General features: G+C 39.5%; 1 protein-coding gene across 4 annotated transcripts in view; it reads right to left on the bottom strand.

Annotated features, from left to right (window-relative positions):
• NLK (nemo like kinase) overlaps positions 1-14,820 on the bottom strand; it is a 43,733-nt gene that overhangs the window by 2,106 nt on the left and 26,807 nt on the right. For 3 of the 4 annotated variants that reach the window (XM_071765653.1, XM_071765651.1, XM_071765652.1), the window contains 8 exons: positions 13,970-14,025; positions 7,479-7,585; positions 6,596-6,681; positions 5,535-5,744; positions 4,895-4,996; positions 2,521-2,607; positions 632-830; positions 149-242 (listed from right to left, as the gene is read on the bottom strand). In XM_071765653.1, coding sequence (XP_071621754.1) covers positions 149-242; positions 632-830; positions 2,521-2,607; positions 4,895-4,996; positions 5,535-5,744; positions 6,596-6,681; positions 7,479-7,585; positions 13,970-14,025 — 941 coding nt within the window. Of the gene's footprint in view, positions 1-142; positions 243-631; positions 831-2,520; positions 2,608-4,894; positions 4,997-5,534; positions 5,745-6,595; positions 6,682-7,478; positions 7,586-13,969; positions 14,026-14,820 lie in introns of all 4 variants that reach the window. The other variant, XM_071765654.1, reaches the window with a different exon arrangement.

The raw sequence follows: 14,820 nt of genomic DNA, 5'->3' as shown, positions 1-14,820 counted from the left end.
TTTATAAAATGTAACAATACGAGGTGTTTTTTTGCAGAAGTTATCTAGGGGCTTTTCCTGCTCTCAGAAACTTAAAACATTTTTGATATGATAATTCTGTACTAGTAATAAATGTGAATTAATATCAGATGTGATTACATACAGTTACCTAATAAAGCTCTTAAAAGCAGCAGACTGAGGGTTGATGCAGAGAGGCACTCTGTTTCCTTTCTGCTGTTCCAAAATGAACTGATGAATTATTTCTGGAGAGGAGAGGAGAAGAAATAATCAGAGGAGAAAAATAAAAAACAAGCTTAACACTTCTTGCTTCAGTTAAGTGCAGACTGGGTGAAAACACAGCTTCCTTTCCTGAAAATACAAGGTAGTAAGGATAAAAGAACTCCAGCTTCCCCAGGTCTAATCTGGTGCCATACCTCAGGGCACAAATTCACACAGAACTCTCACATGCACCCTGGGATAGATGTAAATAAAATAACCCCCAATCACCCCTTCAGTACTGAACCAACACCAGTTACTGAGTCAGCCCCAGTTCCAGACACACAACTCACACAACTCAACAACACACACACACTCACAACTCCTTCCTCAGTGAAGGAGGAGAAAGGCAGAGGGGAAGGTGACCAGGACTCACCTTTAACCTGACGAACAGAACTGAGGTTCTTTTCAAAAGTGTCATCAAATTTGGGGTTGGTGACAGGTTCAAAGTCACTGGTATAAACTCTTCCAGTGGATGTGGAAAAACAACATTTACACATGCAGGTGTGGTACCGCAACCGCCCTTCATCCAGGTAGGGGTGGGCTAAGGCATCCTTAGCAGATATCCTTTTGGACTGAGACAGTGGGTTTAAATAACACAAATAAATAGTTAGGGTATTTTCAGATACACTGAAACGGTCTAGACAATATTTTCCTCATCATTTAATTCTAAATGGTTTCATAACCCCTGATGTGGCTCCAGGCTGGGCTGGGCTCAGCACGGCTGCCACTAGGGGGAAGGTTTCACCCACAAAGCAGCAGCACTGCCAGGGACCTCTCCCAGCTGCAGCCAACCAGGGGAAACGTGGCCAAGATGGGTCTTAGAAATGTGTTTTTCAAAAGCCTACTTTCTTGAGATAAACTTAAAATTATGACTCCTGCAATAAATAAAGCAAAGCCCAAAGAATGGAATGTCAGCACATGCAGCATTTTGTAGGTCCATACTCTGCTAATGTGTCACACTTTAAGGTGTCCTTAAATAGATATTTAAAGTAAAACACAAATGTAAGCCTCCTGGATGACAGTGTGATTCAGGATATGTCATCTGGAGGGCTGAGAAATCCTTGCCATGCCAAGTTTCAGAACACAAATGGTGGAGAAAGTGCAGGGACAAAGGCTGGGGTTACAAAGGTGACTTCCACATTATTGAGTCATTTTTTTTGCACAACCCAACTAACTCAGTCTCCAGGTGTCCAATACCAACCCATCAAAGAAGGAGAATACTCTGTTTCTAAAGAATTGTACACAGAACTGCAAATTCAGGGTAACAAAATCTGTAGCTACAGGTGATTTTTTAAAAAATCAAAAAAAATACAGACAGAACAAAAGTTACTTGCTCACAGTTACAGAGCAAAGGCAGTGGCAAGCTTCGTACAGCCCAGCTGGCCCAACTCCCTGGATATTTTTTTATGAAATAAAAATCACCAGTTCTATAGGATTGTTCTGATTCTTTAAAAAAAAAAAAACCCAGCACATTTATATAAGTGTGATTTGGGAATAACAGGATTCTAAGTGTTGAGGGAGTTAGAAAGGAAAACAACAAGTTTGTTTACATGGAAGACATGATTTAATATTTCTATGGGTTTTTTTCAGTAAAGCAATTTTAAGGTTTAAAAAATAATCAAAAGGTACTGCCTTCTGAATACTTCATCAGTTACAAGCTTCCTCCTTTGCAGTTCAGTCAATCTGCCTATTTTTTCTTTTAAATGTTGCAGTCTTTTCTATAAGAAGGAAATAATTAAGATCATCGATTCAGGTATCAGATTTTCTAGTGACAAGTTTGTATAGTAAGCCCAAGAGATGAAATCCAAAATCCACAGCAGCACATTTTTATTAGAAAAACAGATGCTCAGTGGAAAAAGAGATCTGGGTATGTGACAGTGAGGATGTAGAAGGAATTTTCTGTGTGTTGCAAGACCATGAACACCCACGCATCTCTAATTAGAACTGCATCAAAGTATCTGATGTTCTGCTACCTACACCTAGCTAGGAAAAGAGAGCATGATTCATGAACACCCTCATCTTTCTCACCCCATCGTAGCTTTCTTCAAAAGACCACAAGATTTTAAACACAAAACCCCCACTCCAGGAGGAAATTAATTGACCAATTATAAGATGATACTTTCACATCTTTTACAGACCTAAAAGCAATGAAATACTACGTGGAAGAAGATCAGTGGAATCAGTCCTTTACTTGAAATACACAGCAGACAGCAAAAACTGTTAAAACAAAAAGTATTAGAAATAATTTAAAATCATACTTACTGGATCAAAGACCAACATTCTGCAAAGGAGATGAACTGCTTCATGTGTAGCTTGACTGGAAAGTGTATATAGGACAGGAAGGGATGGCTGTAGGGGAAATGGGGGAAAGAAAAGTAAAAAGAATTGTCCTGTGAGATCCATCAGCAAGAACACTGTTGCAGCATGTGTTAGTTTGTAGTTACCAAGGACAAACTTCCAGTGAAAAGGACACCACTTCCTAACACTTCCCAACGAGACTGGGAACACTCTTACAAAACTCAGCAATTGGAACAGAGATCTGATTATTTTCTTCCCTAGTTCAGATATAATCCCTGGACAAACCTATCTTTTCTTATTTTTCTATACAGACACCACTTCAGCTGGAGCTGCTCAGGGGGCTGATTAACAACATCATTTCCAGTATTTTATTTTTCTGATTTCAATCACTGCAAAATTATGGATTATTTTTGCTTTTCCTTACCCAGGCGATCCATATCTAACTGGCAGTGACATCTCTTACAGTCACAATGACCTTCAGGCACTTTGCATAACCAGGCTGGGGGTCTGGGGGAGGGCTCAGGGAGCAGCACTCGGGGCAGGAGCTGCAGCTCCAGTTCAGCAACTTCATCCGTTCACATTCAGCTTGAAGTCACTTTTTTAAATACAAAACTGACACACAAGTCTAGGTAGTATGTAAATTCTCATTGTGCTAACACACGGTAGGGTATTGAGGTTTTTTACATCAGAATTTTCATGCATTAATCCATTTTTACATAAAGCAGCAAAATGCTTTACCCCTTAACTCCTACTATGCTCTCCTACGTCGATTAAAAATAGTTGGTGCGACAAAGTAATTACCAGTTTCTAACTTGCTTTTCTCTCCCTATTAATCTAATTAAGAACCTGGTAACATTTAGCTATTTATAACCAGCAAAATCTCCATTTTAAATGATGAAAAGCCATAAATTTACATTCAAACGTGAGTGCACTTGAAGCAAAAAACAGAGAAATATCATTAAAGACAACAACTGTGACTCTTGCTTCCAAGTGGCAAAGGAGCACACCAGCTCCAGGGATTGTTCAGCTTCTCCAGCACTCCATGTGCTCTATGAAAAATGTATGTTCTTTTCCTCAAAAGGCACTGAACTAACTGATTTTAATTTATTTCCTATGACTCAGTGGCTTTTGGACATTAAATCCATATTAGAAACATTTTGTACCATTTCACCTCACTTGGCTTTTAGCATTCCCATTGTTTAGTGGGTCAGGAGACACAGTTCTGGTGGCTTGCACAGAACAGCACCAGCTTCTTGGACCAGAGAAGCAGGAGACAATCTTGTACCCACTCCAGTGCCTGATAAACCACCCTGGTTTAACAAACTTGACAGATCTAACAAATTCAGAGTTCTTGTCCACTGCTACTGAGAGCACAACCACTGCACTTCAGAAACAGCGATTACCAACTTATCAGAATTTAAACCAAACGTATTTTATAAAGCATCCGGATGTATTTGTATACTGTTGCATACTTATATATATATAGGATATATTTCTCCCACCTTCAATCACTATAAAACTTTTTTTTTAACACCTCAAAGCTGAAAAGCGCAGGACTATGTGCTGAAAAGTTGCAACTCTTCTGGCATGTGAGAGTGGAAAAAACCAGACTTGGTTTTAAAAATGGTAGAGAAAGACTTAAGGAAATCCTCCCATTACTAATGTTAAAAGAAAAAAACCCTGACATAAAATGGAACAGAGACAACCTGATGTCATGCATCAAAAGTGCCAAGGAGGCAGAGCTCTCATGTTAATAACAGCAGAATCCATGTTCAGTGCTCATTTCTATGGTAACTACTATGGGGGGAGTAGACATTTGAGAAATTACTTCAACATGCAGAAAATAAAGATGTGAACTTAACTACTGGAAAGATCTGATGTATTAACATGTACAGGTTATTAATTTTGTTAATTTTTACTATCTGACAATCATTAAAATCACTGTATTGGATGGACTCACTGTTTTATTACTGTGCTATGGACCCCTTTGTAGCCAGGAACAGTACATTTCATTTGCCCTTTTTATTGTCCACTCAGCATAATTACATCACCCTCTTTCTCTTTTTTTTTTTTTTTTTGTTTGTTTGTTTGTTTGTTTCTTAATTAACCTTTACTTCAGTTATGCTGTATCTCAGTTTTCAGTATCTTTGAAGCCTCAGAGGGGACCCTCTGGTGAGGGTCTGGGCCGCTCTGCTGAGGGGCAGCGGGAGATTTCCACTCCTAACACTCTGGATCCTGTGGGTAGAGGAGTCCCTATGGAAACCCTGACTCAGAGGGGCTGAGGGGAGGGGGCAGTGCTGCCCAGGAGCAGCCAGAAGCCCCCCAGCTCCAGCCATACCTGTTTATGAGGACCCCTGAGTATGTGAGCTTTGGCGCCTTCGCACGCCGTCCGCATCGCCTCCAGCGAGGGGGTTCCCAGCAGGTCTGTGATCAAATCCAACTGCAGGGACAGGACACAGACAGCTGAGATCTCAGGCAGGTACTAATGTGTTTCACTAACATAGCAGGTTTTCAAGTTAACAAAAATAACATTTAAGGAATGAATCAGCTCCAAACCGTGACTGAAAGGAAGCAGCCTGAGCAGCAGTACCAGCTGGCAGCTCCATGGCTCAAGTGCCAACGCTGCCTCCAGACACATCCTGACAGAAACCTTACTGCTTTCTCATGATAGCTGTTACAAAAAGCTAGATCCTGGCTGTAGCACCTTTACCTTATCTCAATAAAATGTGCTACAGCAGGCTTTGGTACTGCTGCAGATTACAGGGGATCACCAAGAAAACACCCATTCCAAAAGCTAAGGTTAATAACCACCACTCTCATCACTGTCTGGAAGGGATCCCTGCAGAGCAGCCCTGGGGCTCTGTGCAAACCAGGCAAAGGCAAGTGTGAGCTTCAGAATGCACTGGTGTGAGGGGCTGCATGAAATTATGTGGTAGAAAAAAATAAATCCATATAATTAAAGGGAAATTTAATGATACCTGCTGTATGGGACTCTGTGCCTGAAACAATATTCTTCTCCCCAGCAGCTCTGCAAAGATGCAGCCTACAGACCAGATGTCAATAGCATTGCTGTAGTGCCTGCTGCCCATCAGGATTTCTGGAGCTCTGTAATACTGAGTGACAACTTCCTGAGTCATGTGGCGAGATTCGTCTAATTCTTCCACCCTGGCCAATCCAAAATCACAAATCTAAATTGAGAAGGTAAATAAAAAAATTAAAATAACCAAAACACTTAATGCGTTTCAAATAGGTAACCTCCTGGTAATGAAGCAGGAAATTCCAAAGCAGCATTTAAACAAAGCAAGTATCTGCTGTAACTGCACAACCAGAGGGGAAGGGGAATAGAAAGAAATTGTTCTACTTTATTTTACATTCATTGAAACTTTCTACGATTTTATTTGAAATTACAGTACATTTTCAGTTGACATTACAATATTTGTAACCTAAAAGATAAAAAAACTCTGCATTGAAAAAAAAAACCAGCCCAAAGCACATTGTCAACCTCCAGGTACAGAATATTTTTTACAGCATATATTTCATCCCAAAGTATTTGCTGCTGATATGCTTTAAAATGTTACAGGAAGATCCAGCATTCTACTCACTTTGAGATTTTTTAATTTCTTTAACCAGAAGGGTTAAGAAAACAGACCAAAATTTTCATAATTAGACACAATTTTCACAATCAGAATGCTTAGCAAATCCATGCAAGCAAAACTTAATGCTTGTGTATTGTGCAGAGCTACACAACACACCTGAGCCCTCCAGAGTTTCCCATCCTGAGGAGAGAACAGAAGAGCCAGGGGCATTCTGCACCCCCTCTCCTTTGGGCAGCAGCACAGGGAGGGCTGACATGGCCACACAAAGGGAATATGTTTGCTTCATTTACAATTTTTAAAGAACCTGTGGGATATTTTTATTTTAAAGTGACCTTAAGGAAAAGTGTTCATAATAAATGTTTTGCATTTAAAAAAAATACCAGCTGATTTATAATGAACAGCATACACATATTTACATTATTTTCAATAAATTTAAGTAGCACCTTAAGAACACAGTTGCTGTTCACGAGTAGGTTCCCTGGTTTAATGTCTCGATGTAAAATGCCAGCAGAATGTAGGTATTTCAGACCTGAAATATTAAACGAAATTAAAATAAACATATTTTTCCTTTTAAAAGACGTTTAAGGCTGACAACATTTTCCTGGAAGATCTTACAACTCCTGATCAGCCAAGACCTTGCAACTGGCTCATTTTTTTTATACAGTTCTAGCTTCCAGTCTCTATTATACACTGTCACTCAATGAGATGACAGAACTTCTGGAGTATACAAATTAGATGGAACAAGTGATTTATTTAGTCTTTTTTATTTATTAAAAAAAAACCCAAAACAGCAAAAAACTTCCTCTCTGTGTTTATGACATATACCTCTTACTGCTCTATTTCCCAAAACCAATTTTAACTACTGCAGCACTAAAATATGACTTAACTATTTCCTAGGTAACAGCTACTCTTCAGAATAAACTCAGACTAAACCCAAACTAATTTACCTTTTTTTCCCCAGCACGTAATGTAAAACAAGACTAAGAGGATACAGCCCAAAGCACAGTAAACTTCATTAGTGCAAAAATTCAATGCTAATGATCATTTTCAGAAACTGAAAGTAATGCAGAGAGCACCTCTGTAAAAAGTACAGTGGGGGAGTGATCAGTGCCAGCACCAAGGTCTCCAAGCACATGAACTAAGCAGGGCTGCTGTGTTCTTATGACTGGAATAACCACCACTTGCTATTAATTCCTAATACAAAATTAACAAGTTTCCACAGGAAACTTATTCAAGATGAGGATTTCTTGAGAATAAACATTAAGAAATAGAAGAAAAAAACCACTAGTACATAATTTTCATCAAATTTAAAAGAAGAAAAATTACCTCTTAAAATCTGGTAAAGAAAAACTTTGACATGATCCGAGCTGAGTGGCTGAGGAGAGACGATAATCTTATGGAGGTCACTCTGCATCAACTCAGTGACAACATATCTTCAGTTCATTAGTTAAGGCAAAAGCAGGAAGTCCAGCAAATAATCTCTTGAAACATTTACTCTAACCCCTAGGAATCTGAGCTCTCACAGGTCAGAGCTATTGAGTTAAAAAGAATAAAGCATCTTCAGACTCTTACAAGAATGAAAACAAAAAACAGGTTGTGAAAGAAAACAGATGACTTGATAAAGCAGTGTTTGCATCACAGCAGTTGTTACAAAATTTTGCCAAAGTCAGATCATGACTGAGAAAACAAAATAAAATTTTCATACAATTTATGACATCTTGAAACTTGTACATTTTTCCTTAAGATCAGTAAGCCACAAATTACAAACATCTGAAGTCTTCACAGTGGGCACACATCAGCACGGTTTAACCAGACAAGTTGAAAAGAAAAAATAATTTCTGCTATTATTACACTTGTGGCTGAAGGAAAAACACAGTAGCCACGGGTTAAGGGAGGTTGTGCCTTACAGGAAGGTGCCACACACCTCAAGGTGCCCCCTGAATCAGGAGTCCCACCAAGCCCTGCAGCCCTCAGGACAGGCAGGACTGCAGCAGGGAGGAGGTGCACACTGCCAAGGTCATGCAAGAGATCAAGGAGAGAGTTAGAAATAAAACCAGATCTCCTGAGCCCCCAGTGAGTGTCTCCCTTGATGTCCCAGCTTCATTCACAGTTCAGGGTAAGGAGCAGTTGGTTCTCAGCCTTCCAGACCCACAAACTCCTCAGCTGGAAGGGTCAGCACAGCTCAACCCCCTCCCTGGTGCTACCTCAGCATGTGCCCAGCCTTGCCCTGCCCAGGGCTGGAGGAGCTCACACACCTCAGTTCTGCTCATCCTCATCTGCCACACACAACCTCTGGAAACTTCACCAACTCATTGACCTCACAGCAGTATTTTTACCAGTGTTGTCCCAACCTCTCCCCAGGAAGCAAAGCCACCCGGGTCAGAACCAGGGCTCTGGTTTGTTTTCAAAGCTCACCACTGCCTGGCAGGAGCCCATCACCTGGTTCCATGCAGCCATGGAGGTATCAGGTCTGAAACACAATAGCAAACCCTCCCTTCAGCAGAGATACTGATCTGGTGACACAGCCAGCTCTGCTAACAAGTCAGCTGCACCAGAGACTTCCCCTTGCTCTTACCAAGTAATCAGCACAGGTCAAGTTGCACTTGTTACCAGCTAGAGAAAACTTACATTTTCATTATCTCCAGCTAATCCATGTTCTCCTTTCATCTGTTGCACTGAAAACCCCATCCAGCCAAATCCCTTCCAGCCACAATGCTCGTCTGCCATCAGCACCCCCCACAAAAATTATATAAATTACACATTGTCAATCTTTTAACCAAAAAAACCCAAAACCCCAAATTAGACTTAAATTAGACACTCAAAGAAAAAACCTAAGCCTGCAGCACCATAATTTCTAGTCTTCTAAGTTTTCTCTTCCTCTTTCAAAGGCGCTCTTAAAGATTTATACTGCCCTTTTCATATCTGCTTTTTACCTTATAGCTGCAACAAATCTGTACATTTCATTTTTAATGTAAAATATTTTAAAAATCTAAAAGCATTACTCTGCACTTTATTGTGATAGGGTATCTGTTTTGCTACGCCACAAATCCTCCTAAATCTCAATCCCAAGCATAATGTCTCCCAGATGTCTCAACTAGTTGCCATGCCAACTAAAGCAGCTTAAATTAAATGAGGGCCTGAAATGGCACCTGCACCACTCCAGGTCTGTTGCGCATTAAATAAAGCTCTCTTGACAGGGGCTCAGAGGTGCCATTAACTTGAACAGCAGCTATCTGATTATTGTCTCTGGATAATTTAATGAGGGTCTCTAAACAAGAGCAAAAGCAGCACTCACTTGATGTTTCTGCCTGTTACAAACGTGGCAGCTTCTGACACAGCTGGTATCCAAGTGGGTCAGTGACTTCACTCTGGCCAGTACTATAAATGTTTAGCAGACACAAACACCAAAACCCCCGTGGGATTTCAACCAACTATTCAAACAGGTACCTGCAGTTTTCCTTTTTTAAGTTGAACCACAAAACACACTGGCTCCGAGGTGGTCACTGCAGCTGTAACATGCAGCTAAGCTGAACATCACTACCAGATAAAAATTGCTACTGACAGCAGTAATTAGTTAAGTAGCTGTATAAAATTAGAACTACAAATGTACCAATTTGTTTCAGAATAATTATCAAGGCAAATGCATGGCACAAAGGAACTTCACTCACTCTGACGGCTGGGAGACTGCTGAGTTGGTAAATTTTACCAAGTGACAGGCAAATTTTAAAAAGGAATAAAGCACACCCTGTGCTGTGGTAGTCTCGTAATGACTTGGATCCTTCTTTAGTAGGTCTCTGCACACCTCAAAGCTCCTTTCTCTGGGCTGTTTTTCTGGGAAGGGGCCAACATTCTGTGCAGGAGATCTGAGGGGGGACTGGCTGGATGCTCACAGTGGAGGTGTCTATCTGCAGGGCACTGGGAGGAACACACTTGATTGCAGAATAAAACTAAACTCTATTGTACATTTCAGGTTTTTCTCTAACATGGGGACAAGGAGTTTTCTCCTATTTTTGGTAGACTGGTAGATTACTAACTACTACTGATAATTTATTCTACAAATAGCTTTAAAAAAGATTTTTTTTTAAAAAACACAACACTAGATGTTGAAAGCACTGTGAGGAGTTCCCAGTCAAAGTTAACATTCTAGAACTTAGTCTCATAGTTTCATCTGAGGTTGTTCAAAAATCAAATCATAATCCTTAAATTAGGAAGATAATTTATGAACTACCTATAAAAGGTTTAAAATTAGAAAGACAAAGGGAAAAATTTCAGTCTATTTTTACTGAATGTCTGACAGCCAGGCACATCTGCCAGCAGATGCTGCTTGAGAGATCACTGCTAACAATACCTGAAACCCAACTTTACACCTCCCTGGTGTTCTCCCCTGCGTGCACAATCTTCTCAATAGGAACAATCTCGTATCAGTGCATACAAGGGAAAACATTTGCAGTTCCAGGCAATTTACCCAACTCGATTTTGCAAATACTGGAATAAAGGTTTTACAACTTTACTGCTGAATAAAGCAAAACCTTTACCCAAGGCAAAGGAGCTGCTGTTAGAGAGAACAGAGCTGCTCTGGCAGGCAGCTCACTGGAGCAGGCAGCCAGGACTCTGTCCAGCTCCTGGCTGGACACTCTCAGCACTTTGCTTTCATTACCTGTAACAAGCACACCAAGAGGCTGGTCTGTTCTCATGAGCATCTACTGAGAACCACAGTCACAGTTCTGCCTGATCCAACAGCATAAACTGTTGTGTTACCAGCTGCAGGCTGGAAACCCATAGCCATCCCCAGAGGATCCTAATCCTCCTAATCCTTGAGGTCCCTTCAATCTGTGTTGGCCCAGAGGAGCTCCCTGTGATGACATTTCAGAAGGCTGCTCAGACAAGGAAAGCCTTTCTAAGGACCCTGTGAAAGGGCAGGAAGCCTGAGCACATGCTCCTTGGTACCCCAACAGTCTTGTCATTGTCCCTGCGACTGTCCAGAAGAACCAAACCTTACCTTGTCCCTGCCTACCCTTCTCCACCCTACTTAGATGAGGGATTTACCCTGTAGTATGTCAGAAAACAGTTCTGTCACCTCTTAATAAGATCAGTGGAAGGGACTGCTGCACGTCTGCCTTTACTAGCATTAAAACCTTTCAAAGTCTGTATACAGGACTGACAAAAGTTGTGTCTTCATCTGCTTCTAGTGCTCACTTTAATAGAAAAAGCTTTCAAAAAATTACTATAGAAGCTTAGGACACTTCTCAGAGGAGGACACCCATGTCTCTCCAGGTGCAGAATTCCATATTACAATCAACTGCAGAAGATTTCGTAAACCTGAACTGCTGAAAACGACCACTGGGGAAAAAAAAAAGTGATAAACCACTTCAATCAAGGATTAACAGAAAAGGGTCCCTGTGATAAAATGCTTTGTAGATGCTCTAGAAAATCAGGACAGACCCAACCATCACCCAGAGGTGTGTACAGAGATTCCCCTTCTGTTCTCCAGGAGGTAACCTCATGCTTGTAGGGACAAGCCTTGAACTTCAGCTTAATGATGAACAAAAGCTAAAATTCATTAGCAACCAGATTTTCATTTAGTTTCAAGACAGACACCCAGGATAGTGTGTGTTCCCTTATCTATTTATTTTTGCAGCAGGTGATTTTGGCAAAAATATCATTACCCGTATAAAATGTTAGATGTTCACAAAGATTTTCAATCTAAAACCTCATTATTCAATCTTAAAGTTTTCAAATAATTCGTATTATAAAACAAAAAGCTTGTTAAATTCCTTTATTCATCACCAGTTTCCAAAGAAACCTTTTAATTCATTAAAATTTAGTCAGATTTCTAATGAGTTATCTTTACTGAATATGCTTTGCAATTCTTGCTCATACCTATGAGACAGTGAATACTTAAAACTAAATCTACCAGTTAATTTTCCAGTTCATTTATATAATTGTAATAATTCTTTTATTGTTTCTTTCCCCAAAAAGGGCACTACAGTTCCTTAGGAAGAATGAAAGTTATCAAGCAGTGCTTGCTCAGTCCCTTTACACTCTTATCACTGATCCATGTGCCTTATTGTACAAATGGGACATCACTGTATCTATAGGAACACTCCTAGTGGATCAACAGAGGAAAATTTTTACAACTACATCCCCCAAATATGGAGTTATCTATCTGATCTTCTTAAAACATCTGAAATATGAAATACATACTACAGAAGCACATGCAATTAAAAATGTGCATCTAAACTGAAAGCCCTCTTCATTCATTCTTCTAATGAATTGAAGGGATGTAAGTGCACTTACTGCAATTATTTCAAAATAAAGGAGAAAGAAGACTACACAAAGCAAATAGTCTTCCATTACCAATATTAGAATAAAAAATTAAAACCAATTAAAAAAAAAATAAAAAGACAGACCTATGAAATACTAGTCAGAATCACTTAAAATCAGTTAACCATGAAGGAAACTAACATTTCTGGTTTTATATTCAAAACTTGGCAGTAGCTAAGCTCATAAAAATAGGCTTATCCCATTTAAATATTCTTGATTGTACAATTACACGGAAGGAGTAATCCTTAACCTAGATCTGATTTATAACTCATATGACTTGTTATAAAATGAGGGCACTGAACTAATGCAAATAACCAAAATCCAGGTTTTGGAGACTACTTATATGCTGTTCACATGAAAGAACTGTCAAAGCAAAATTTAAGAGCACTAACATTAATACAAAAAAGCTGAAGTACAATATGGCAATATTTTCACCAATGAATCTCTTATGAATCAGTAAATCATGCTGTGGTTTGGTTAAAAATACAAGGTATTACAAATAGATCAACCATACTTCACAGAGTTCAGTTTATCCAAGAATAAAGAAGTCTATTTCCCACCTATTCAGTGCCTCGTATAGTAAGTCATACAAAAAAGCAGCCAAAAGCCATCAGTAATTAAAAAACAACCTTCCAAAACAATAGCCCTAAGAGTAAACTGGTGCACTCAGATCTCAAGCAGCTCCAGTGAAGACTGACACCAGCAAAATGAAGCTCCTTGTAGGACACAAGAACACAAGATGTGGGCATCTGAGGGACAATGCATTGGGGGTTTTTTTTAATACCTAACTGTTACTATACACCCAGCTAACACAAAAAGCTCTCATGTTTCCACTGCAGGAAGCTGCCAAAATAGAAGATAAGCCAAAGACTGAAAAAGAAAAAAACAAACTGACATTCTCATGTCAAGTTGTACACTAAAACTCAACTTTTTAATAGAGTTACCCAAACACAGCATGTGCCTTTGTGTCAGTGACACATTAAACAGCACATATACCTGGGTGAACTGTTTTCTTGATCAAAATAAGAGGCTGAACAAAGAAAGCCACAATCCAACCAGTCTGCTGACACATCCCTGGAAAGTCGTGGTTTCAAAGCATGTGACAGCAGCACTCCTTCAAAACACTAGAAAGTGTTTAAAGGTACTAATAACTGAGAGTATGTTAATTACTGGGCACAGCTTTCCAGAATTTATGTTGGGGCACCCACCATGAGCAGCAGCAGAAGTATCTCTGGGTTAATACCAACACCCTGCATTTACACAGCCACAGCTTCATGCTCAACCCCACACCATTTCATCCCCAATGTTAACATTAGCCAAGGGTTCTTCTTGACAGCATGTATTAATTAATGTCTTTAAATAAATCTGTTCAGATACAAGCTCAAGGTTTTTGTAGTTCTATTATATAGCTTCCACCAACCACTTGCAATTTTCTAAGCTAATGAAAATTACACCTACCTCAATTAAGATGCCCTATTTTATATTTAGGATACATTTCTTCAAAATAGTCAATGTGTGGAGGCTGGAGTATGTCGAGGGCAGAGAGTACCTAGGAAACACCACACAAGATCAAGACCTATCCCAGTCAAATAAAAACAAATCTCTTTCTACAAGACAGTCAGACTGCACCATTCTTAAAGATCTTTATTCTGTACCACACAGACAGGCCAATATTCTATCTCACACTAGGTATGTGAATTTAATAGCCCAGCAAGTCAGGTATAATCTCCATTCAGGGACTTCTTTTTTTTAATTCAAGAAAGCTTTCCAGCTGTTCAAGTATTAGCTTCATAGCATAAATTTATCAACCAAATAAAAATTGGTTTATTTCAGAAATATATATACCCATAAAATATTTGAAAGAATTCCAGCAGAGAAATGCAAAAGCAAAAGATAATACTTTGTTCTGCTTTCCATCATTAAAAGAGTTCTGTGATACACTGCTTCCATATGGGAACTACAAAATCCAATGTTCTGCACATTCTGAACCAAAAACTCAGCTCTGAGCACAGCAAAACTGTAAATTCTGTGCTGCTGCTTTTCTACGTCGTTTGTCCTAGGAACATCTATGGTATTTTAGGTGATGTACACAAACTTTAGTGGTTTTCAGGCTCAGCTTCTGACTGCTTACAAAAATTACAAAAATGAAACAGATACCCACTTCCTGACCCCATTTCACTAAAAGAAAATTGTACTCCCAGGATGCTCCTTACTCCTCATCAGTGGGAGAGGTCACCACATCCACAGCTGCACTTGTGGAACAGTTTCTGCAGGTACCTTTTGATTCTCTTCAGACACAACTGTATGGGTCAATTCGAACAATTTTTAAATGTTTTAACCTAAT

The sequence above is a fragment of the Heliangelus exortis genome, chromosome 21 (genome assembly GCF_036169615.1).
Source record: "Heliangelus exortis chromosome 21, bHelExo1.hap1, whole genome shotgun sequence".
Classification (NCBI taxonomy): domain Eukaryota; kingdom Metazoa; phylum Chordata; class Aves; order Apodiformes; family Trochilidae; genus Heliangelus; species Heliangelus exortis.
The sequence above is the reverse complement of the archived record's forward strand: the minus strand, read 5'-3'. Positions and strand labels throughout refer to the sequence as shown.